The 25,155-nt window shown below is 35.8% G+C and overlaps 1 protein-coding gene and 1 long non-coding RNA gene across 5 annotated transcripts; one reads left to right on the top strand and one right to left on the bottom strand.

Moving 5' to 3' along the window:
* LOC148872404 (cycloartenol-C-24-methyltransferase-like) lies at positions 1–23,499 on the top strand. Of its 4 annotated transcripts, XM_088968848.1 has the most exons (15): positions 1–118; positions 12,715–13,346; positions 16,076–16,184; positions 16,651–16,717; positions 18,466–18,539; positions 18,666–18,750; positions 19,302–19,357; positions 21,351–21,405; positions 21,745–21,792; positions 21,945–22,028; positions 22,165–22,281; positions 22,374–22,457; positions 22,587–22,712; positions 22,897–22,994; positions 23,172–23,499. In XM_088968848.1, exons 3-15 carry the CDS (start codon positions 16,102–16,104, stop codon positions 23,260–23,262), a joined length of 1,068 nt encoding a protein of 355 aa, XP_088824974.1. In that variant the 5' UTR covers positions 1–118; positions 12,715–13,346; positions 16,076–16,101; the 3' UTR covers positions 23,263–23,499. The 4 variants fall into 4 exon arrangements, with proteins under 4 accessions (XP_088824974.1, XP_088824970.1, XP_088824973.1 ...); XM_088968844.1 differs by lacking the exons at positions 1–118; positions 12,715–13,346 and adding an exon at positions 15,557–15,833; XM_088968847.1 differs by lacking the exons at positions 1–118; positions 12,715–13,346 and adding an exon at positions 15,581–15,833 and having other exon boundaries at positions 15,997–16,184.
* LOC148872405 (uncharacterized) lies at positions 10,022–11,204 on the bottom strand. The gene is made up of 2 exons (XR_016107061.1): positions 10,417–11,204; positions 10,022–10,309 (listed from the first exon to the last, which is right to left on the bottom strand). It is a non-coding gene; the product is annotated as an uncharacterized LOC148872405 (long non-coding RNA).
* Positions 23,500–25,155: the final 1,656 nt, after the last annotated feature.

Raw genomic sequence — 25,155 nt, 5'->3', positions numbered from 1 at the left:
AAAAGTAACTTGAATAATGAATGCGAATTTGTTCAGACTTGAGGGTACAAGCCTGATTCAGTTGATCAGTTTTGGTGGCAGCAAGTCAGCAAGGGTTCTGTTCTCCGTTGCGGAAAAGGTAAGGGCTTGTTGCTTGCGGCCTTGGGCTATTTGCACATTTTTTTACCAACTCCGTTTAGGAAGAAAGTTTGCTCCCTACAAATTAGGGGTGGAATAATAGGATGGGGTGGGATAATAGGATCCAATAAAAAATCGGATCGGATTCTGATCACCCTTATCCGATCCGAGAATATCGGGTCTGATATATATGTTATATATTTATTTATATAAATATATATAATACATATATATATGTTATTTATTTATTTATGAATAAATTATTTATATTGTATTTTTGTAAATTTGTGATATTATTTATTTATTTATAAAAATGTGTATATGTGATGAAAATAATTAAAAAATACTTGTATTTTTTGTTTTTCTCTATTTAAATTGGTATATTATATTTTTCTTTTAATAATTTATTAAATTTTAAAGAAAACAAATCATATCATATCAAACCTAAGTATCCAACTTTCCAATTGGATTCGAATTCAGATCCATGTCTTCTAGATCCGATCGGATCTTTGAATTGGATCGAATTTGCAATTAATCGTGTTGGATTGGATTTGGATATACCTTGATTCGAATCCTATCCAATCCATTTGCATCCCTACTACAAATGTGTGGAAACATGGAAAAAGAACATTGCTCTCAAGAGAGTGGATATGCTCCTAACAAAGCACTCCCTTATAGTCAAGGTTTTTAAAATCGAACCGAACAACGAATTGTTAGGGGTTCGGTTCCCAAGTCAAACAACTCGATTGTTTGAGCCAAACAGACGGCTCGTTTTGATAAAAAAAATTAAAAAATAGAAAATGATCAAACCGTTGGATGGTTCGAATGCCTAGGTCAACAGTTTTTGGCAAAATAACGGTTCTGGGGTAAAACAGAATCGATCACCTGACTGGTTTCGTTTTTCTGGTCTAACCATCCGATCCGGTCTGGTTTTGAAAACCATGCTTATAGTACATTGCTCTTAGGAGAGTGGATCTGTTATTAATAGAGCACTCCTCACACCGACCTTTGTACCAGTCGCATGATGGGATGTGTTTGTGAGGTCAGTGTGAGGCTCAGTTTGTGAGGAGCAGGTCCCAATTCTGCTCTTAGGGATGGCAATTACCGAGTTTACATTATGCCTCATATGCACATCTCAACGTGCATTGGTGATATTCCCAATACACGGATGGGATGTATCGTGGGATACGCTCTAAGGGGTGTAGATGTAAATTTGCAATTTCCACCCTACCCTTTATTTATCTATTTATTTTTTTGAAAAAATGGATTTTAAGGTGAGTGGATTTTAGAAATTTACAGCATGTACAGGTATGAGGACGGGTATGAGTAGGGTACGGTATTATGCCAAACTAGACCCTCCCTAACCTGTATATTGAATTTATTAAAATACCCCTAGTGTCTATAATAAAAGTGTTGCTATAAGTAGAGGTGTAAATCGAGTCGTGCTGGGTCGAGAAGGCACAACTTGCATGCAAAGTGCAGGCTGTGCCGTGTTGGCCTGTGGGCTAAGTTGGGCTATGCATCACTCTCTTGGGGTATTATGGGGGTCGACAAATACATAAGTAGGGCCCACTTTAATATTTTGTGAAAGTAAATGTACAAGTGGAACTTACAAGTACTATTTGTATGTTTGAATATGTTATTGAGTCGCACACATGACATTTCACATATATGTAAAAGGGATCCACGAGTATTTTGCCAAACGGTCTTTTGGTCTTTTTATCTTTTGAGTAGATCTTTGAAAAATATTACAACCAAGCAATCGTTGGTCTTTGAAGATCTATCTTGTAAAATGCCTCTTGAATCTAGCAAAACCCCTATACCCTACCATTCAATGAAATTACCATGCCCTAAAACTCTAATGAATGAAAGAAATTATCAAGCCGTCTCTACAGAAAAAGAAATTGATTAATTTACTATAAATAGATGAAAAGAAACAAAAAAAAGAACTGAAGAAGAAAGAAGAAATGAGTAGAGATTCTGACTAAAGAAAGAAGAAGAAGAACGAAGAAAATTGATGAAAAGGAAGAAGGAAGATGAAGGAGAACTCTATACCTAGTATGTAGATGGCTTTTCATTCGTTTAGGAGCCTAGGAGGCCTATGGTTAGAGAGAAACTTGAAAGTGAAATCACCAAAATGAGAATTCTTCGAATGATCCCTATCAAGTTCCAAAGATCCCATTAGGGGTGCTCATGATTAACCGAATTATGGGCCTATTTTTGAAACCTAACCAAAATTAAATTGAAGCCGATCAGTTAACCAGTTGATCGATTTGGTTAACCGTTGGTTTGGTTTATCGATTTTTCAATTACTTTTTATATTTATAGTATATATTATGAAAAAATAAAAAATAAAAACTAGAAATATATAAAATATTATATTTTAAATAATAAATAATGTACTATATGTTATATATATATATTTATATAATGCATATTTATTAATTTCTAATATATAAAAAATATAAAATATATATAATATACATATAATATATAGAAATATATGCATACCAGTTGGTTGGGTTTGATTTTTCATTTAGTATTGAAATGATTATAAGCTTCAAATGAAGCTTTTGGGTTTTAAACAATTTTGAGCTTTTCCAAGCTTTTTAAGGGACCTTTCTTTCCAACTTTCTGTCTTTTGGTTGCTAGCTGGGTAAAGCTCAAGACTAGGTCTTTCAAGCTCTAAAAAGCTTGAAAGACCCCAAGGAAGACTTATCAAATGCCCCAAATTTTTGTAAAGATCCTTTGTGTGTGCCATGTCTTCTTTGTAAAGCTCTGAAAAGCTTGGATTTTTATGCAGGGTGGAATTGATTAGGTGATCCTCTACTAACAAAGAAGACAGTTTGTCGGTGCACATCTTCCTTAATAGGGAAATTATGAAACAACTTATTGAATAAAAAGTGTCCAGACTTGTTGAAAGAACAAATATAAGAACGTACATAAGTTTCCAACACAATCGATGATCCAAGAGAAGAGTAGGAAAAGGAGAAAAGAGGACTTGGGAGACAAAAAAGGAAAAAAGAATATATAGGCTGACTGAAAAGCACAAGTGTTGAAAAAGTATGACATACACGTCAAATCCACAGAGTGCCCCACTCTTCGTCTCTACGAGCTAGTACATTTTTTTATGCCACCCAAGTTTCTAGTTTCCTGCTTTATGATTATTTTTTTGAAGCATTAATCTTTTTCTGCTTGTTTTTGACAAATACTTACTTTTTTATTTATTTTTATTTTAAAATTGAATAAAATAACTCAAGTGGTTGATTAGCTTTAATACTTTTATCTCTTTTTATTAACTCCCTCTCCTTTTTTCATTAACTCTTTTAATTATCTTTTTTCATTAATTATGCCATTAAGTTTCACCTTCAATAACTCATTATATTTCTTAGAATTCATTAACTTTATCTATTTATATGTATTTCAATTTAATTATAATTTTGTATACATTGTATATTTATATTAAATTATAATTATCACTAAAAACCAATTATATTGAAATAGAGATATTCAATGATATATTATTAAGCTAAATAATCTACTTCAATTTAAAAGATAGTTAATTTTTTAAGTTAATTAACTAAGTAACTTATATTTCAAAATAAATATTATTTACTTCACTCAACAAATAAAAGCAATGATTTAAAAATCGACTTGGAAGTTGAATACTCTTTGCATTTAGGTCACGGGTTGGACAAATCAAACCATGACACATCATCTATCAGTATATGTATAATATTATATAATATAATTATATTTTGTGTATATGTATTGATGTTGTCCGATTCGATGTGTCCCGAATCAAGATCGTAGTCAGATAATCTTATCAACTGGTGAAGTTGAGGTAGAAGGACAAAACCATGCACCAAAATCTAAAACCAAAAAAGTGATTAGACTAGAGGCAGACACTCCGACGCTCAAGTTAGTAAGAAGAATGGGTGGTCAGGCCGAGTAGTTGAGAGAAACGTGTTGGTTTGATCATAGGCAGAGTAACAGTATGAAGGATGAAGAGTCAAAAGTCCTTTACCTTGAGCGAGGATTACTTATTTATAGCCAATGATCCGTATCCTATGTGATGAGGCTTTCAGGGTTGTCGGGATGAGGTTGTCCGTCAAGGTCTTCGGGGTAGGTCCTAATCTTCGATGAAGCTGTCATCCTTATCCGTATAGGGTTTTCCTTTCTTGGTCGCGCTTTACGTGGTGCTAACATGGCCAGAGAGATAAGACAGCTGTAGAAGTGACACATGGCACCCGTGGTCAGCTCAACCATAACCCAAGCATGTATATTATTTTAGTTTCAATTTGTAGTTTTTATTTTAGTTTTTAATTTTTATAAATAAAAGAGCCAAAAATTGAAATTTAAGACCACAAAATGAGTTTTTTTTTGTATAGTGGGGTTGTAAAGATCGTGAAAAGTTACCAAAAAAAAAAAAGATCATGTGATTCAGACAATTAAGCGCACAAAGTTAAGTCCATTAGAAATTTCCAACACATTGTATATTGTAACCCATGATCCAATGACTAGATCAAAAGGGTCAATGTTTCAACTGCCTAGGTTGAATAGGTTCTGACCAAATCAATAGTTTTTGACAAAATAGTAGGTTTTAGGAAACTCAAAATTAGAAATAGGGTTGAGTGATGGTTTGAATGGTTTAATTGTTCGAGTCAACAGTGAGTTGAAAACATTGAATAAAAATCATAAAAGTAATCCAATTATTTTCCATGTGAAATAATAAAAATTAATTAACAATAGTAAAAATAATCTATTAAATTATTTAAATAAGATAAAAAATAATTAATAGTTTTTATTATTGATAAAAATATTTTATTAATATAACAAAAAATAAATAAATTAACAAAAACTAATAACATAAATTAAAAACTAACATCCATTTAAAATTAATATAAAACTAATACAAATTTATCTAATAATAATAATTAATTTTATTAATGAACTTAAATTCCATTGAAAAATAAAAATTAATATAATTAATAAAATTTAATAAGGATTAATAACAAAGAAAGATTAATAATATTTTAATTAATTTAAAATCAATTCAAATTCTATTCAAAAATAGGAAAAATTATAAAAACCTCTTTGGATTTTCTAACAATCCTATGAACTTTTCCCTACATATGTTTTGACCTTAACAAAAACCTTCCATTGTTTTGAAAAAAAGGTAAACATACTTTCCTTCCATTACCATTCCCATGTGGAAAATGTTGATGTAATGCATTATTTTTTTTAAATACCAAATTTACCCTTAACCAATTTTAGTCAGAAATAATTACAAATCGAAAAATATTTTTACCTAAAAATAATACAAAAATAATTACAAACCATAAATTTTAAAAGTTAATAAAAAGTTTAGCAATAAGATACAAAAAAATATACAGATTTGTACGTAAAGCATAGGAAACTAACCACTCTCACTAAATTGCAACTTGAATTGTGATCGAATAAAATAGACATAAACCAAAAAAATGCTTGAATTTGACTTAGATAAGCACCGTTTAATTGGAAATATCATAAAGTTGGTTCCTTGATTTTTCTTAATAAAACCCGTGCGATGGACATGTCCCGACTAATAAATTACAAAGGCTGCATTTGGATGTGAGGTAAATCAAGAACCGATGTAAAATTTACACCGGTTCGTTTTTGTATGCGTTTAAAAAAAGGGTGTAATTATTATCGATGTAAAACTACATTCCGGTTTAGTTTTGTGTGCGTTTGGATAGTGTAGTTTTACGTCGATAATCGATGTAAAACCTCATTAGCTCTAAATTAAGTTTTACATCAATAATCGATATAAAAACTACATCGATTTTATCAATGTAAAACTTTACGCTCTTCCACCCATTATTATTTTCAAAAAAGCATCGGTCACCTTTTGGTTCATTGTAAATACACTGCTGACATTTTAGACTATTTTCAAATGAAGCCAAAGTAACATAAGCAAGGGACCCATGCAAAGCAAAGGTGTCTCTTTAGCTTTTGCGAACATCCTCTATCTCTGTCCCTGATTCGACTCTTCTCTACCTTCCCCCTCTTCTCTCCCCACTCCTGTTCTTTCATTTTGGATAATGACCTGTAAGAATAAATAAAGGGGGAGCAAGCAATCCTTAACCTTGTAGAATCATACCAATACCATTCAATATACAAAGAACAAGAAGCCATGTTGCACCCCAAAGAATATCATGCTGCAGTTATCAAGGAGGTTTAAACGTAGATACTTGTATCCATCGCAGTAGTTGAAACCCATGCGGAATGAGTGTTGAATCAATGCTTGGTCGATTGGTGTGGTTTTCCTCAGTTAAATCTTCCTTCTTCCTTAGGTTTTTTCAACTCTTTGACTCTAATGGGGTAGAACAAGGAGGGCGACTAGATGATTTAACATATTGGGAACCATAACCTAAGAGCCTTTATATTTTGACCTAACAGGATCCCATTAAGCTTATATGGGCCAAAATGTGGTATCCACTCATTAAGCCCCATACCCTTTTGTTGAAGTCTACGGGCTTTGCATAAATGAATCACTTGATTTAGCCCACTTACAAGATAACCCATCAATTCAATTGTTTCACTGAATATGTAAGCCCATTTAATAGAGATTAAAACCTAACAATCTCCCTCTTGGGCTACATATGAGAGCTGAAACAATTATATTGAAAGAATTCCTTATGTGTACACTTCTTATGCTATTTTTTTTAGACTTCTCCTTTGTTTCAATCTGGTCCACTTCCTGTACTAATATGAGACCATGACGGCTTTCGCCACATATATGCGTGACTAAGCCTTTCATGCTCACCATATCAATGCATTCAATGACATAGATCAAGTATGGATGAGTGGCATGGAAATTACATGCAATGTGATCTCGAAACATGCCTATTTCCAACTGGTTCAACTTTATTCTTTAGAGAGATCAATCAAAAATCACAAACATATTCAAAGATGTAGATGATGGAAAGAGTCATAAACTTTATTATGTGTAAATGTAGACATACAAACATGCCTTAATCCATAGTACATCCAAGAGCAAAAGAAAAGAAAACTCCCACTAAATCAATGTATCATAAAACATGCCTATACTCATACGAGCAGTGTGCTCATGAAAGACCTTAGGTGGCAATCCCTTGGTCAACGGATCCGCTATCATGGAGTTTGTCCCTATATGCTCTATGTAAATCTGACCACTCTAAACTCTTTCCTTAACAGATAGAAACTTGATATCAATATGTTTCGACTTCACAAAACTTTTGTTGTTGTTGGAATACAGAACTGCAGATTTATTGTCACATAATAACTTTAATGGCCTTTTAATGCCATTAACCACTCGCAGCCCTGTGACAAAGTTACGTAGTCATATCCCATGATTGGATGCCTCAGAACAAGCTATGAACTCTGTTGCCATAGTTGAAGGGGCTATGAGCGTCTGTTTGGCACTTTTCCAAGATATAACTCCTCCATCTAACATGAAAACATAGCCTGAAGTGGATCGTTTGCTGTCTTGGCATCTCGGAAAATCAGAATCAGAATATCCAATGATCTACAAACTGTCTGATTTCATGTAGATTAACATGAAGTCTTTTATTCTCTGTAAATACCGCATGACCCGTTTGGCTGCTTTTCAATGATCCAGTCCTGGGTTACTCAAATATCTGCCCAACAGTCCCACTATAAATGCTATATCGAGATGGGTACAAACTTGAACATACATCAAACTTCCTATAGCCGAGGCATAGGGAACCTTTTGCATCTCCTTTATTTCAAGGTCTGTTTTGGGGCACTGACTGAGACTGAACTTGTCTCATTTAGCCACAGGCGTATCACCCGGCGAACAACTTTTCATGCTGAATCTGTTTAGCACCTTTTCGATATAGCAGTTTTGTGACAATCCAAGAATGCCTCGAGAGCGATTTCGTAGTATTTGTATGCCTAGCACAAAAGAGGCGTCTCCAAGATCTTTCATCTCAAAATTCTTAGTGAGAAATTTCTTGGTTTCGTGCAGCAAGCCTATATCGTTACTCGCCAGCAGTATGTCATCGACATATAGTACCAGGAAGATAAACCTGCTCCCACTGAACTTGTCGTATACACAGTCATCTACCATATTTACCTCAAAACCATATGAGGTAATCACTTGATGAAATTTGTGATACCATCGACGAGAAACCTGTTTGAGACCATAGATGGATTTCTTTAATTTGCAGACCATAGACTTTGAATCTTTGGATTCAAAGTTTTCTAGCTGAACCATATAAATCATTTCATCAATGTCTCCATTGGGAAATGCTGTCTTTACATCCATCTGATGTAGCTCTAAATCAAAATGAGCTACAAGTGCCATTATTGTCCTAAAGGAGTCATTCGAAGAAACCAGATAAAATGTCTCTTTATAATCAATGCCTTCCCTTTGAGTGAAACCTTTGGCGACTAGACGAGCCTTATATCTTTCGACATTGCCTTTTGAATCCCTTTTGGTTTTAAATATCCATTTGCAATCAATGGGTTTCGAGCCTTCAGGCAACTCGACAAGATCCCAAACGTCATTGTCTTTCATGGATTTCATTTCTTCTTGCATGGCATTGATCCAATGTTGAGAATTAGAACTTTGAAGGGCTTCGCGAAGGGTGATTGGATCATCTTCTGCTAAGCCTACCGAATCTTCTTGTTCTATGAGGAACACGATATAGTCACCTGGAATCACACTTCTCCTTTGCCTGTTGGATCTCCTCAATGGCACTTTTTGAAGTTGTTGAGTTTGCTCTATGGAAGAAACTTCATTGTTGTCTTGAATCGGAATCGCTTCATGAACAGTGTCAGGAATTGCTATCTGATCACTGTCGATAATAATATCAGGAAGAGAAATGAATTTCTCTTCTTGCAAGACAATTGTTTCGTCAAAAGAGACATTCCTTAATTCTTCCCCTCCAAACTCAACATCTTCAAGAAATCTCGCATTTTCCGTCTCAAAGAATGAGCGGGTAGTGGGATCATAGAACTTGAACCCTCGAGAATGTTTCGCATATCCAACAAAGTAACAGTTAACTGTCCTAGAGTCCAATTTCCTTTCGTTGGGCCTATAAGAACTCGCTTCAGCTGGACATCCCCAAATGTGTAGGTGCCTTATGCTGGGCTTTTTCCCAGTCCGCAACTCATATGGGGTTTTAGTTACTACTTTGCTGGGTACTCTGTTAAGGATATACAATGCAGTTTTTAATGCTTCTCCCCAAAGTGATTCAGGTAAAGAAGAATGACTAATCATGCTCCTTACCATGTCCTTAAGTGTCATGTTTCGTCTTTCAGCAACACCATTCATGCTAGGTGTACCCGGCATGGTGTACTGTGGGACGATACCACATTCCTTTAGGAAGTTATCAAAGGGTCCTGGACGTTGCTCTCCTGATCTGTCATATCTGCCATAGTATTCCCCGCCACGGTCAGATTTGACAGTTTTAATTTTCTTACCAAGTTGAAGTTCAACTTCAGCTTTATAAGACTTGAAAACGTCTAGGGATTGAGACTTCTCACTTATTAAGTATAGGTATCCATACCGTGAATAGTCGTTTATGAACGTAATGAAGTACTGCTAGCCATTCCATGCAAGCATAGGGAATGGCCCACAGATGTCTATATGTATCAGTTCTAAGACTTCCGTACATCTATTGGCACCTATTTTCTTTGTGTTCGTCAATTTTCCCTTAATACACTCAATACAGACTTGGAAGTCCATTAAATCAAGGGAATCAAGAATTTCGTCCGACACAAGCCTCTGAATTCTCTGTTTAGAGATGTGGCCTGAGCGCTTATGCCATAAGGAAGTAGAATCCTCGGTTAATTTACGCTTTGCACCTTTAGTACTTGCATGCAGGATTGCATTGTGGGAAGCAATAGTTTCTAACATATAAAGACGATCAATTAAAATACTGGTACCAATAACATTTAAATTTAGAGAAATACTAACTTTATTATTTCCAAAACCACAAAAGTAACTAGATTTGTCTAAATAGGAAATAGAAATTAAGTTTCGTTTAAATGATGGAGCTACAAACGTCTCAACTAAATTCAAATAACAACCAGATTTTAAAATCAATATAAAATGTCCTACAGCTTCCACAGGAACTTTATTGCCATTGCCTACATAGATGAATCTTTCAGCATCAGTTGGCGGTCGGCTCCAGATGCAACTCTGTATAGACACACTTATGTGAGTAGTAGCGCTAGAATCTATCCACCAAGTGTCTATACGTACAGAAGCTAAATTAGCCTCAGAACAAACTAAAGTGAGAGACATACCCTTCTTTATGCGTCAGGCAGCGTATTTGGGACACTCTTTCTTCATGCGTCCTCCTTTCTTGCAAAAAAAACAAGTAAATCCATCACCTTGCTTATTCGCCTTTTTCTGCATGGATATTCCATTTGTAGTATCCTTAGTCCTCTTCTTTTTATTATTCTGAGAGGTTGATGCTAAGTGAGTACTTTCCGTCTTTTCTCTCTAGATTCTTTCTTCTTCTTGCACACATTGAGAAATGAGCTCATTAAGAGTCCATTTCTCCTTTTGAGTATTATAACTCACCTTAAATTAACTGAATTGTGTAGGAAGAGAAATAAGAACTAAATGCACGAGCAAATCATCATTTATCTCTAACTTTAGTGCCTTTAGTTTACCCGCAAGATTCGACATTTCCAGTATGTACTCCCTTATGTTTCCTTTTCCCTTGTACCTCAGAAATTAGAATAGTTAAAAGGTTGCTAGTCTCCGCTTTCTCATTCTTGGCGAAATACTGTTGTATCGCCACAAGGGATTATTTAGCATTATTGCTCTCAGAAATAGAGCCCCGAAACGTTTCCGGTATGGAACGTCATAATCATCAGACTCATGCGATTAGAGCGATCCCATTTCTCAACTTTGGCCTCATTGGAATTGTCCTCAGCTGGGATGGGTCGCTCCGTTTTTAACGCAAGGTCTAAATCCATGCAGCCGAGAACGATTTCCACATTCTCTTTCCAGATTTTAAAGTTTGTACCATTCATCATAGGAATGGCATTGATTTGAGCAGAAACATTATTTGCAGTTGTTGAAACTGAACAGAGAACAAAAACAACATATAATCAATAATAATATAAATTACAAAGGCAAGATACCCAGCACAACTTGACATTTAGTGTTTGCACAGAAACACCAATTGTAAATGGTACTCTCAATGCAACAATCAAACATTGATAATAAATCTTGTCAAACAATAGCCTTTCTTTGGACCGATTACTATTCACATGGATAATAGCTTTACAATATCAATATTCATCATTGCATGTGTGTTCACTGCCCGGACAAACATCAACCTTCCTTTGGACCGACCAATGTCCGCAAGGACAATGAACACACAAAATCTTTATATTTCAAATCAAATTAATATTACACTGCAGATGCTACTTTGGTAACTTGTTGCTTCAATCAATTTAATTTGAAAAGAAAAAAAAAAAGGTATTCATCCAAAACTGTATTCATCGCATGCATGACAAAGTCAAAAAAGTTCAAGGTTACTTCAATGCAAAAGGAGAGAAAAACAGACACATGCAAATTACTTACGTGCATGCAAATCACGATTCCCAAAAAATATATTTTTTTTGAGTCGGTCCTGTAGACGCATCGAATCACTGATGCAAATTCTTGGGGCAACACTGATGCGTCTTCCTTTTTTTTTGGTTCCAGAGACGCAATACCGATTGCCTCTTCCCTTTTTTTTTGGGGGGGGGGGGTCAATTGAAACCGCATTGAATCATCACAATGCGTTGTTTTTTATTTTTGGTCGACACAGCCCTGCTTCATGGTTGTTCGGCAAGCACACATAGCCGAACGACTGTATCCATCGATGAGAGGCAACCACAAAGAAATCAATTTAAAAAAAAATAAAAGAAAAAACGGTAATCCTAATAACCCAACATGATATAAGGCTCTGATACCACTTGTAAGAAAAATAAAGGGGGAGCAAGCAATCCTAAATCTTGCAGAATCATACCAATACCATTTTCAATATACGAAGAACAAGAAGCCATGTTGCACTCCAAAGAATATCATGCTGCAGTTATTAAGGAGGTTTAAACGTAGATACCTGTATCCATCGCAGTAGTTAAAACCCATGCGGAATGAGTGTTGAATCAATGCTTGGTCGATTGGTGTGGTTTTCCTCAGTTAAATCTTCCTTCTTCCTTAGGTTTTTCTCAACTCTTTGACTCTAATGGGGTAGAACAAGGAGGGCGACTAGATAATTTAACATATTGGGAACCATAACCTAGGAGCCTTTATATTTTGACCTAATAGGATCCCATTAAGCCTATATGGGTCAAAATGTGGTATCCACTCATTAAGCCCCATACCTTTTTGTTGAAGTCTATGGGCTTTGCATAAATGAATCACTTGATTTAGCCCATTTACAAGATAGTCCATCAATGCAATCGTTTCACTGAATATGTAAGCCCACTTAACAGAGATTAAAACCTAACATGACCCTGATTAGATAGTGAAATTGGCAAGTCTGAAATCTTATCTCTATCACTCGTGGGATTTATTTTCTCCCCTGTTGTGTATCTCAGAATTTTCAAAGGGCACTCTATTGGTTCGTGGCAAGGGACGAGATGAAAGGGAGAATATTTTGTCAAAGTCACCGTGGAGTTTCAACAATGATCTAAATCTGATGGAACGTTGTATAGACTTACCACTGCTACATTTTGGTTTCCGGTGGAATATCTTACTTATTCAGCAGCGATGGCTATTTCAGAATACTATGGAAAGCCACATGAGCCTAATACATCGGAGCCAGAGGTGAGTAAGTGGAGCCTTTATGCCCGTATCAAAGTTGATTTGATCGTTGTTGTACGTTATGAGCGCTTGAGCTTGACCAGTTGGTGAAGAGCGAAGAGAATTACTGGAAACAGAGGACGGACAATGGACCAATGATGGACGGGTGATTGAAGGTAAGATAAACTCTTACTTGTCGAATTCATTTTCAACAACTAACCCAATTCTAGATGCTCTTTCTCATGACGTTGCCCCAGAAGATATATTACCACAACAGAGGAAAATGAACTTCTCACAGCTGTATATTCCTTCTTGTGACGAGATTCAAAGGGCTCTTTTTGATATTAACCCAACGAAAGCACCAGGCCTAGATGGCATTTCTTCCTTGTTCTACCAAAAGAACCGGAGCGCAATGTGGATCGAGGAGGTAGCTGATTTCAGACCCATTGGTTTAACCAATATTGTGCTTTACAAGACTCTCACAAAAATCCTCACTTAAAGACTAAAGAAGATCATGCCAAAACTCATCACTCCTCTCCAAAATGCATTTATCCCTGGTCGTTCCATCATTGATAATAGTGTCATTGCCACTGAAAATAGTCTTCTCGGCTGTTTTTCCAACCCAATAGACTACAGACTTACCAGACAGTCTTGGATTTTAACTACAAGACCCCAAAAGCTTAGTGCATCTTTTCATCTATTGGGCTGTTGAAAAATCTACTAAAAAGACTTGCCAAACTCCAACTTCATTGTCACAACAGACTTAAATGATGTGGCAAGAAGTGATTGGTAAAATACCAATGTCCAGTGTGAGGGTTAGCTAAATTGCCAGATTGGATCTAGGGTCCGTTTGGAAAAGCTGAAGCTTTTACGTACTGAGCTACTTTTACTGAACAATTTTGAAGAAGCTTTTAAAGAACTTCACCGAGAGTTGTGTAGATAACATGTTCTTGCAATGACAGTTGTGTCTAGAGTGAGTGCAACATATAAACAAGAACGCCATGCACTATATCTTAGTGAAGATTAAAAAGAATTTAACCAACATCAATGTTCACAAAATTATCAACGCTCAAGATCCATATTTCATCTAGAAATTCTTTTATCTATATTTGATCAGAATCTTATTAATCAGGAATTGAATGACAAAGATATATAAAGCACACAGATAATAATATAAAAAGTGCTAGCTCTACTGCTACTTAACCCCACAAAAACAGTTAAAAGCAAAAAATCAGATAGAAGAAAAGACATTAAAAGGGGGTGTATCATGTATGAATCCCAATATAATGACCGTCTTCTCATTCCTTTTCACAGGATCGTGTTTACACCGTTTATACAATGGAAATATCTCCATGTAAAAAAGAAAAAGTACAAAACTATTCTCAATACACAACCGTAAAAGGCTATGTGAAGCCGATCTCATTCCTTTCCTTCCCTAGATAGAACATTGGAAAAGGGTGTTCACTGATCTAGTAACCCAGCAGAATCTGACATATAATTCTAGCCCCCATGACCAGGTGACAAAGAAGCCAATGACCAGCAACCCCATTTCCCATAACCCAAGGATCTTCCCAATTTCATTTCAAAGTATATTTAATCCAGCGAATACGATAAAAAAATGAGTCTTGATAAGGAATTCTTCTTACATAATACTATGCAGAGAATGAAATGTTCTCCATGTATAATTACGATAAATATGAATAATGTTATTATGGACAAGAGAACTGAACTCTTTTAATAGTTGCATAATAAAGTATCCTATCAGGAGTATACATGAGTCGATTTCTTGATTTGACAATCTCTTTGAGGGATAACCACTGAAATAGCCAAAAAACACATTAAGGGATTTGAGTCGAATAATGCCTAATAGTTTGGCTCTATAAGTATGTCTACATGTTGGTTCTGTAGACTTCCGGTACCATCTCCAGCAGATTGGTTCGGCAAGACGTGAAATACCATTCATTGTCACTGTATGGTTCATGCTTAGTAATACAAGGACGGATTATGCATTCTCATAACATAAATTTCTCACATACTACCATTTGCCTTTGGTGGTTCCTTCTTAAATTCTTGAAATTTATAGTTTTCCATAAAATTACTTTTTATACTATATATTATTTGTTATTCATAATATAATATATTTTACATATTTATACATTTAATAATATCTTTTATAAATATAAAAATTAAAAAGAATCAAAAAATAAAACTATTAAAAAATCGAAATCGATCAACTCATTAATCGATGGTACAGTTTGGAAACAATGTTTTAAAAAATGATTCGAAATCAGAACTGTTTTAGTCATTAGTTTTTTGGTTGACGGTTTGATCGTCCGATTCTAATGGATGGTTCATTCTGAAATAAAAATTTTAGAAAATAAAAAAAACAGCCAGAACTGTTGAATGGGTCAATGGTTCGACCACCTAGATTAATGGGTCATTGGCCGATTCAACAGTTTTTGGCCAGAGACCGAATTTAGGGTAAAACGAAATTGATTGCCTGAATTGTTTTCGGGCCGAACGGTCCGACCGTCCGAATCAACGGCGGTTCGAAAACCATGTTTGGAATTGCAAAACCGCTAATACCTGAATACCGGTTCGGTTTAAAAAATATCCCATTAACCGAACCATAAGTGCATGACACCGAAGACAAAAGAAAAAAGTTTGGCAGAGTGGCTTTTTGGAAAAAAAAAACAGATTAGGCTGTCAAGGGGCACTACAATTACCCATTTGCCCCTATGGCAAGGTGTCATGCAGTGTTGCAGATGAGATCATGAGATGAAGCCACTGCGTTATCTCTTCCTTCTATTTCTTCTGCATACAATTTCAAAAGGTGGTCGTTTTTCTCGTTGTAGGGTCTTCACCTTGTCCTCTTCATAGCTTTTTCTAGGGTTTTCAAGACTAGATTCTCAATGTAAGTTCTCCATGCTTCGTTAATGGCGTCCACTGTTTTTAGAACAGATGGCATTAGTTTGGACTCTTTGATATGTGTTGGAGCATCTTTTGATCGTTCGTTTTTTTCTTTTTCTGTTTTTTTTTTTTCTTTTCATTCACAAGTTTTCTGATCCTGATGATAGTTCTGCTTTGCTCGGTAGCTGAGGGAAACCGGAGAGGAGTGATATTTTGATGCATTTGGACTTTGGAGTGTTTTTTCAGATATTTGTGCGTTGGAGGACCGGAAGATGTCTAAAGCTGGAGCACTTGATCTCGCATCTGGCGTTGGAGGAAAGATTGAGAAAGCTGACGTTCTTTCAGCTGTTGACAAGTATATTTTCCTTGCATTTGCTCTTTTTTTCTTAGCGCATTTATGCGTGCTATTAGCTGGTTCTTGGATCTCTGTTTTTCTTTTTTCCCTCTTGACTGCAAAAGTTGATCAAAAAAATCTAACCGTAAGGGTTAAAACCAGTGAAACTCAGGGAAGAGTTCGGTCTTTCAAATCCTATAGAGCAGACATGATATCTGCATTCCTTGAATTACGTTTTGTATGTGATCCTCAGATTGTATGCCTTTTCTGCAGTATCAGTTGGATTTCAAAGCATAGACTACTTCAAGGAAATAACGAATAACTCGGATAATGTCTGTGTGATCGTTATTTAGTTAGCACTCTGCACTGGTCTTGTTTTGGTTTCTGAATCCTGAGTTGGTTGTTCATCAGTAGATGTTCTTGATGATTTATTTGATGTTTTTGTCTTATCTCTGATGTAGATTTTCTGATTTGTTTAAAAATTTAGGTATGAGAAGTATCACGTCTGTTATGGAGGGGATGAAGAAGCAAGAAAAGCAAACTACACTGACATGGTAAGAGAGCTTTCTCTCCTGATCTGCCATTTGATGCGACTATTCATGAATTATTCACCTGTTAGCTACGAAAACTTCTTTTTCTTTGGTAGAGTATAATACTTATAAAATGTATTATAAATATATGATCTGTCTCATGTTGTAGATTTTATATTATGAGGTAAAAAAATAACTTGTTATCTTTTCCATTTCATTTTTTTCTTTTATTTTCACCTTTTTTATTTGTTCTGCCTCTTACGGTGATTGAATACCTTATCTTTTTTGTCATTCCTTTTACCCTTTTCTTATTATTCTGTTGCCTAGTTTTATTTTTACTAATATTCTGTTGATCATTGATACCTGGAAGTAAATGTTTTCCAAATTTCATATTCATACTTTTTCTCTTATTGAAAATCATTCTACTTTTCATGCAATGGAGAAAGATGAACATAACTATATCATTCTTGGGGCATTTATAAATTCATAACTGACCCTTCTGGAAAGAGAGTTTGGGTTTGCATGATGTTTCCAGTACTTCTTAAGATTATTTGGAGAATGCCATCACCAATAATTTTGTAATGGTACGCAAATTTCCTTATTTATTTTGAGATATTGCTTTAAGTGTATAAGGCAGTGGTGTAGGAGTGGTCTGTAGAGTAATGGAAGTTGGAGATAAAAACACCACAACAGAAGAATTTTGTGTCTTGGCAAGTGGAAATTGCGGATTTGGGGATTTGACAACCAAGGGTGTGTGTAATGACTAAGAAATGTATTAATAGACTCCGCAAGGGAAGTGTAGAGTTGCAGAGAGAAGAGATTAGGGTTTCTTGGGACTGGGAATGATCTCTCCCGGATTATCTAGAGAGCTAAGGTAGTAGGCTTGAGCATGGGAAGTCATATGCTTTAGTGGTTGTGTGCTTCATTGTGTGTTAAGGGTCTGGATGCCTGCTTCGCTGATTGTTCTGCTAACCAATGGTCTTGAGTATCTCAATGCTCTTACAAAGTGGATGGAGCTCAATTTACTCATGATTCATGAAAATTGCAAACCGATGGTTTTGAGTATATCCATTCTCTTACCAAGTGGATGGAGCTCAATTTGCTCATGAAAGTTGCAAACCAATGGTCTTGAGTATATCCATTCTCCCACAAATGGATGGAGCTCAATTTGCTCATGAAAGTTGCATAGAATCAATGTTCTTGCAGCTGAACTGACTTTGTAGCCTTGTGTCCTGCTGCTAGCAGGAGCTGTTTTCTTTTTTTTTTATTTTTTTTATTTTGATGTTGCTAGAAGAAGAGTTAAGAATTTGAAAATAACTCTGAGATATTTCTTCTACTGGTCTTTATGCGCAAAAATTCACCGGTATTGGAGGATATTTTTCTTGTAATGAGAAATATTTCTTCATTGGAACATCATTTAATGATCCTGTTAGGTATTTTCCTTTTCTTTGATACTGTGGTTAAATATTTCTTTCCTGCTTCTTTAATCTTTCTTATGTAGTACTTAAACAGAGGAATGAAGATTCCATTACATTGTAATATCATGATGAAATTTATAAGGAAACCTTCCAGTAAGAAGTTGAGCCAAATATGATGTATTATATCTCTAAATATCCAAAATTATTATTTGAAAAACTTACCTTCATATTAGATCTCCATATTTCCAAATATATCACTAAAAAATATTAGATGTACCTATCCAAGATTAAGTAGAAACCTTTGATGCATTTTCTGTAATTTGATCCACTATTTCTGTTTCCTGTGATTTTTAGGTTAACAAATACTACGATCTTTCAACCAGCTTCTATGAATTTGGCTGGGGAGAATCTTTTCATTTTGCACCCAGGTTAGTGCACATTATGAGGTTCCAGTCCTTTTTTCTGCAAATTACTGTTAGTTGAACATGCTTTTTAGGTTGTATTTTCAGTTACTAAAGATGTACCAACAAAGACCATAAATTGTGTATCTACAGATGGAAGGGTGAGTCTCTTAGAGAAAGCATCAAGCGTCATGAGCACTTTCTTGCATTACAACTGGGTCTAAAACCTGGACAGAAGGTTTGTTTCACTTGGCTATTCTTGTGAGGTGACGTGAAAATCCTACTATCATGATTCACAAGATTTATGTTTTCTAGGGGTGCTACTTGGGGTGGGTTGGTCTAGTTTAGGCCAACATATCCCTAAGTGTGGAAGACACAAGCACATTTGACCAACTGCACCAACTATTGTGTAATTCCCATGCAAACTCTCCCTAAACTGACCTGATCCAAACCAGAGTGCAACTGAGATGCTTACTCCTCTACTAAAGTACTGTCTATTGTTGAATCAAGTTAGGCTAGATGTGCTTACAATGCACTATTGTAAATGAAAGGACGCTTAAATTGTGGTTATTAAGATGTGAACTGAGGTCCTAAGAAGATGAACTTTAAATCCTAATTGAAGCATTGAAGTTCTTGACATGTACACATATTTACACACAAGCAAGCTGAGCCTGTCCTAAAGGCTGAGTTGGTGTGAGTGTCTTTCTGGTTGAACCAACCCAAGTGGCACTGCCCAATGGTTTTAGATGGTTTGTATCAGGAAAGTTGAACCTTTTCTTGCTACCGCAGGTATTGGATGTAGGATGTGGCATTGGTGGGCCGCTAAGAGAAATTGCTAGATTCAGGTAACCTATTTCATGATACATGTGGAGCATTCTTGTTATACTAGAAAAATTGTAACCTTTGCTTCCAAATATTTGGTTATATAATTCTAGCAATGGTCATCCAAAGAAAGCCAATAGAAAAATATTAATCAATTTATTTATATCCCTGTTCTTGAAACTTTTTTGTGTTGGCAATTTAGTTTGGGCACACTATGACTTATTCCCTACTGACTACTCTCGCTCACATGGTTTTAATTCAAAAATTCTTCTTTTTTCTTTTTGGATCAATGATTAGTTCTTGACATTGAGAACTTCTAAGAAGTACTTGTGCAACAAGTACTTCTTTTAACAACTACTTAATCATCAAACAAGGGCCTAAGCCTGACAATGGCTCTCAGAAAAACCACAGACCTGGTACTGACCATAGTTTCTGGGGGTAACAGGTCCTGAACCAACCCCTTTGTTGATTGGGTCGTCAATTCTGATCCCATAACACCTGATCATAGCTAACGAGAAAAGCATCAGGGTATGTCATATTTTCTAATAAAAATTTTGATAATATGGTTTAAAATTATATAAATAACCTTCATATAAATCCATCACTGACCAGTTATTATTTGACCTCAGATGTGTCTGCAAATTGTATCCATTTGTCCAAGTTTTGAATTTATATCTGATCCAATCAATGGGGTCCTAATTCAACTAATTCATAATTGGATTGAATATGGATCCATTCATCCACCCTAATCCAATCTGATATGATCTGAATTCTGAACCACTGGTATTTAAATGTATCTGCTTATATCTACATAAAATAAATGTGTCTATTAGTAAAGTTGGTTTTGATGTTGTATGTTTACTGAAGAGTCATAATTTCAAGTCTCATAGAAATTACTTTTAAGCTATTTTATTCATGATATAAATGTTTTCAATCATCAACATCATCCTATCCTTATACCAACTATATGGTGTTGGCTACATGGATCCTTTATTTTTCCATTCCATTATGTTTAAAGCAATATCCATTGTTAAATAATTAGCGCTTTAGTCATTTCATACTACTATCCATGCCCTTTTTGTCTACCCTTAGCCCTTCTAGTCCCTTCAACTTGAAAAAAAAAAACATCACTTCTTATGGGTGCTGCATGTTACCAAACTATCTTAGTCTACTTCCTCTCATTTTAATTCTAGTTCATTTATTAATAATATATAATATCTGTACCTTATTAAAAAATAATGTTCTGATCACTTTTAGTTTAATTTTTATCAGTATACAATATCTGAATCTGGCATGTGAGATTTTATCTGAATCCAAATATTAGTGGATAAAATTTGGGTGTAGGTATATCCAACTTGAATCTGATACTTTCGCAAGTTGGATGCAAAAACAAGCCGTCACAACTAGGACCAGTCATAGACCAGACTATGTAGTAGGGTGTGATCAGTTCGTATTCCTTGGCTCCTGGCCAAATGGCCTACATCAAACTAATGGAAACAACTTATAGCTGCTTGTTGGAGGAAGTCTTGAAAAATTCATGTCTAACAATCATTTCTCTATCTTGCTGTGGTAAATCCTTACTTGTTCTATCATATCCATGGGAATGTCTGATTCCAAGCCAATTATCAAAAAAAAAAAAAAAGTCTGGTTCCAAGCCCTTGCAAAGACGCCAAGTATTTGGCTTTCCTTAAATCTTATTCCTCCCCTCCCTGAACTCACCCAGTGTTGGAAGGGACTGGATTTCCCATTTAATATCCATCTAAATTACTTCACTACATGTGACTGGTGAAAAGCTTCCCCTAGCTTGTCCTTTTCTTCTCTTTCTTATTTTACTTTCTCTGATGGAAATAAGTTGTACGTTTTCTCCCAAAAGATGGTGTGGTAATAACAGAATACTGCAGTAGTGACTACCTATTTGACTTTAATCTTTTCAGAAATTTGAAAGTTAAGTTGATTATCTAACTTGATTATTTCCATATTCAGAGAATCACAAATTTGTATTGTTATCTCTTGCAGCTCAACATCCATTACAGGGTTGAACAACAATGATTACCAGATATCAAGAGGAACAGTATGTATTAACTTGTTTCTGTGCAATATAAGATTCCCCTTACAATGCAGCTATAAAAAAGGGCATTACCCGACATTGGTCCCAACTATCTGGGGTCTTGATGGTTGGATTGGATGTGTACCTAATCTTTGCCTTGTTTGGGGTTTTTTGAACGAAGTGGCCACCTTCAGACTCAAACTTGCTTTCTCATGCTTGTCATCCCAAAGTTTTATTGTTTCATGATTAATTTTTATGTTTTGGTCTGTTTTGAGGTTCCTAGTCCAAATTTGTTTCTCTGACCACCGAATTGATTTGTAATCTTTGTAGCATTTATATTAATGAGTTTTGGTTGCTCTTCAGGAATTGAACCGCATAGAAGGAGTGAATAAAACCTGCAACTTTGTAAAGGTCAGAATTTCTTTGTTTCACACTGAACCATTTGTGGTCATTTTCTTCTGGTGAAAGTGAAACCTTTTTTCATCCACATACTTTTTTTTTTCCCTAGTCTATCTTTTGTCCTGCTAGTTGGTTCTATATATGGTCTAGACCACTTTGTTCAGGCTGACTTCATGAAAATGCCATTTCCTGACAATACTTTTGACGCAATATATGCAATAGAAGCTACCTGCCATGCACCAGATGCGGTATGTCCTCTTAAGATAACTCATTGAATTCACATTGTCAGTAATTAGTGTCTTCGTTCAGCTGGAATATCCATGTCCACTTCTTAAATGTCTTTTGTTTCAAAATTGTCTAACCTTTCCTCTCTGGGTGGAAAAGCTTGGATGCTACAAAGAGATTTACAGAGTATTGAAGCCTGGTCAATGTTTTGCTGCATATGAGTGGTGCATGACTGATTCTTATGATCCCAAGAATGAAGTACACCGAAAAATCAAGGTCATACATTGCTAGATACATAGTAACCGTCATCTGTTAACCCCATTTCCTTCTTTTATGATTGTATAAACTTGCCTTGACTAATGATGCAGGCTGAAGTTGAACTTGGTGATGGGCTTCCAGACATCAGGTCAATGGCACAGTGCCTTGAGGCTCTGAAACTTGCAGGCTTTGAGGCGAGTAGCTTGGACATTGCAATTTGTACTATTTATCTAAAGTTAAAAAAGAAAAATGAATGAAAAAGAAAGAAGAAAGGACACCAAAATTGATCTGACTTGGATATGATCTGGATTTGTTACCTAAAGGTGATATGGGACAAGGATCTTGCTGTGGACTCACCTCTTCCTTGGTACTTGCCTTTGGATACAAGACATATCTCCCTAAGTAGCTTTCGTCTAACTGCTCTGGGCCGTTACATCACTAGAAACCTGGTAATGTACTTTTTTATTTTCTGATTCACATGCATATTTAACTCAGAATTTGAAGAACAATCTATTGCTACTGCTTTTCTAGTTTGGTATACACAAGTGCAACTTTTCCCTCTGTTTTATTCTTTTGTTCCTTTTTCACTATCTTAGAAGCAATGTATAAGTGACAGAATCATTGCTTTTGTAGGTCAAGTTCTTAGAATTAATGCATCTCGCTCCAGAAGGAAGTCAAAGAGTTCAGGCTTTCTTGGAGAAAGCTGCAGATGCGCTAGTGGATGGTGGAAGGTAAGACTTTTTAACTTTGCATACTTGTCTACATTTCTCTTCTTTCTCTCTCAGTGAAGACAACATTTAAAATGAAAACTGGTGGCTCTTATTGTTTGTCTAAAAGAAGTTTTTTGCTTTTGAATGGGCTAATAATACCAGATACTCATGTACTAGTAACTGGTTCATACCATACAGGAAGGAGATCTTTACCCCAATGTACTTCTTCTTGGCTCGCAAACCTCACCAGAACGGTCAAGAATCTGGCAGTGCTATAGAAACTTCTTGAACTTTGTAACGTTTGTAAATTTTCAGTTGCCTCGCTTTCCTTCCAAGAACCGGCAAGTGAAACCAGGAGAACTAATTCATCACTTTGTGTTAGTTTTGCTCTTTAAATTTTCTTAGGTTCAGGCTAAAAGCAGACCAGTTTAGATTTCAGTTAGGGTTTTGCATTCAGTGTTACCTTCAAGTTTTGCTCTTAATGCTTGTAGTTGTAAACTTGTAATGTTATTTTGTAGTTGCTAAAGAGATATAGGGCTATATCATAAGCTAGTTGGGTGATAAAACCGAATTCAAAGGTGCAGCCCGGGAAACAGACCCATATATGATTCTCGGTCCCCTATAATTGGCACCTACCCCATATTTGGAGCATTAGAATTTAGAAGCTTAGAACCTACAATGGCACCATGAAATTGGTCCTACTTTCAACCCTCTTATCTTCCAATTCATTTAAAAGAACCCTGGAGTCTGGAGAAGAGTTTTGCACAAAGTTTTACAAATAATCCTTGGTCAGATGGTTAAAAGTCACAAGATTAAACTCATTTCCCCAAGAATCAGTGGCTTTGAAGGGTTTTACTCAATGTTTTTGAACCGTCGTTGACCCGGACGCAGACGGTCGGATCATTTGGCCCAAAAACCATCCAAGCAAACGGTTCCGTTTCACCTCTGACTCACTCTTGGGTCAAAAATTGTTGACTTTGTCAGAAAACAGCTGATCTGGGTGGTCAAACCGTTAATTCGTTTGACCCAGACAGTGGTTTGTGGTTTGAGAAATTGCACAGGAGAAACTCCGAGTCTGAAACACAAACTCAGATCTGATATTCAGAGACTGAGAGAACGAAGAAATTGCAGTTTTCTCAGATCTAGATCTGAAAAAAAACGAAAATTCAATCTCAGATCTGAGATCCGAGAACTCGTATCTCAGATCTCAGATCTGTCATCTACGCTGTTACCACCGTCACCATCTCGTCATCGCCTGATTCTCGGTCCCTATAATTGGCACCTACCCCATATTGAGAGCATTAGAATTTAGAAGCTTAGAACCTACCATGGCACCATGAAATTGGTCCTACTTCCAACCCTCTTATTTTCCAATTCATTTAAAAGAACCCTGGAGTCTGGAGAAGAGTTTTGCACAAAGTTTTACAAATAATCCTTGGTCAGATGGTTAAAAGTCACAAGATTTAACTCATTTCCCCAAGAATCAGTGGTTTTGAAGGGTTTTACTCAATGTTTTTGAGCCATCGTTAACCTAGACATGGACGGTTGGACTGTTTGGCCCAAAAACCATCCAAGCAAACGGTTCTGTTTTACCTCTGACCCGTTCTTGGGTCAAAAACTGTTGACTTTGTCAAAAAACAGCTGATCCAGGTGGTCAAATCATTGATTCATTTGACCCGGACAGTGGTTTGCGATTTGAGAAATTGCAAAGGAGAAACTCCAAATCTGAAACACAGAGACAGAGAAAGAAGAAGTTGCAGTTATCTGAGAAAAAACAAAAAATCAATCTCAGATCTGAGATCTGAGAACTCATATCTCAGATCTCAGATCTGTCATCTGCGCTGTTACTGCCGTCACCATCTCATTGTCGCCGTTGCCAATGAACATCGAATCCATTCTCCTCTTTTTCCCTCCTTCCCTCTTTTTTTCCTTCCATTTCTTTCTCTTCTTTTCCTTTTTTTTTCCTTTCTCTTTTCTTTCCTTCTCTTCTTTCTTAACCTACAAAAGACTCTTCTCCACTCCTCCTTTCTGTTTCTCATATACTATTTGTTATCTTGCCCTAATACAAACTGCCCAAACCATTTGACCCGAACGGTCAAACCGCTGACCCAAAAACTGATAACTCAAATGATTCCATTTCCGAGTCGTCAATTTTTAAAACCTTGGTTTTAATGCTTAAGGA

The sequence above is a fragment of the Nelumbo lutea genome, chromosome 2 (assembly GCF_056320005.1).
Source record: "Nelumbo lutea isolate HS-2025 chromosome 2, American lotus-T2T, whole genome shotgun sequence".
Lineage (NCBI taxonomy): Eukaryota > Viridiplantae > Streptophyta > Magnoliopsida > Proteales > Nelumbonaceae > Nelumbo > Nelumbo lutea.
The sequence above is the reverse complement of the archived record's forward strand: the minus strand, read 5'-3'. Positions and strand labels throughout refer to the sequence as shown.

Excerpts from the sequence above, each read along its gene's own strand:
- LOC148872404 (XM_088968848.1), top strand. The coding sequence starts at position 16,102 with ATGTCTAAAGCTGGAGCACTTGATCTCGCATCTGGCGTTGGAGGAAAG. Across the intron at positions 16,718-18,465 it reads AAGCAAACTACACTGACATG|GTTAACAAATACTACGATCT; the intron begins GTAAGAGAGCTT and ends TGTGATTTTTAG. Across the intron at positions 21,406-21,744 it reads ACCAGATATCAAGAGGAACA|GAATTGAACCGCATAGAAGG; the intron begins GTATGTATTAAC and ends GTTGCTCTTCAG.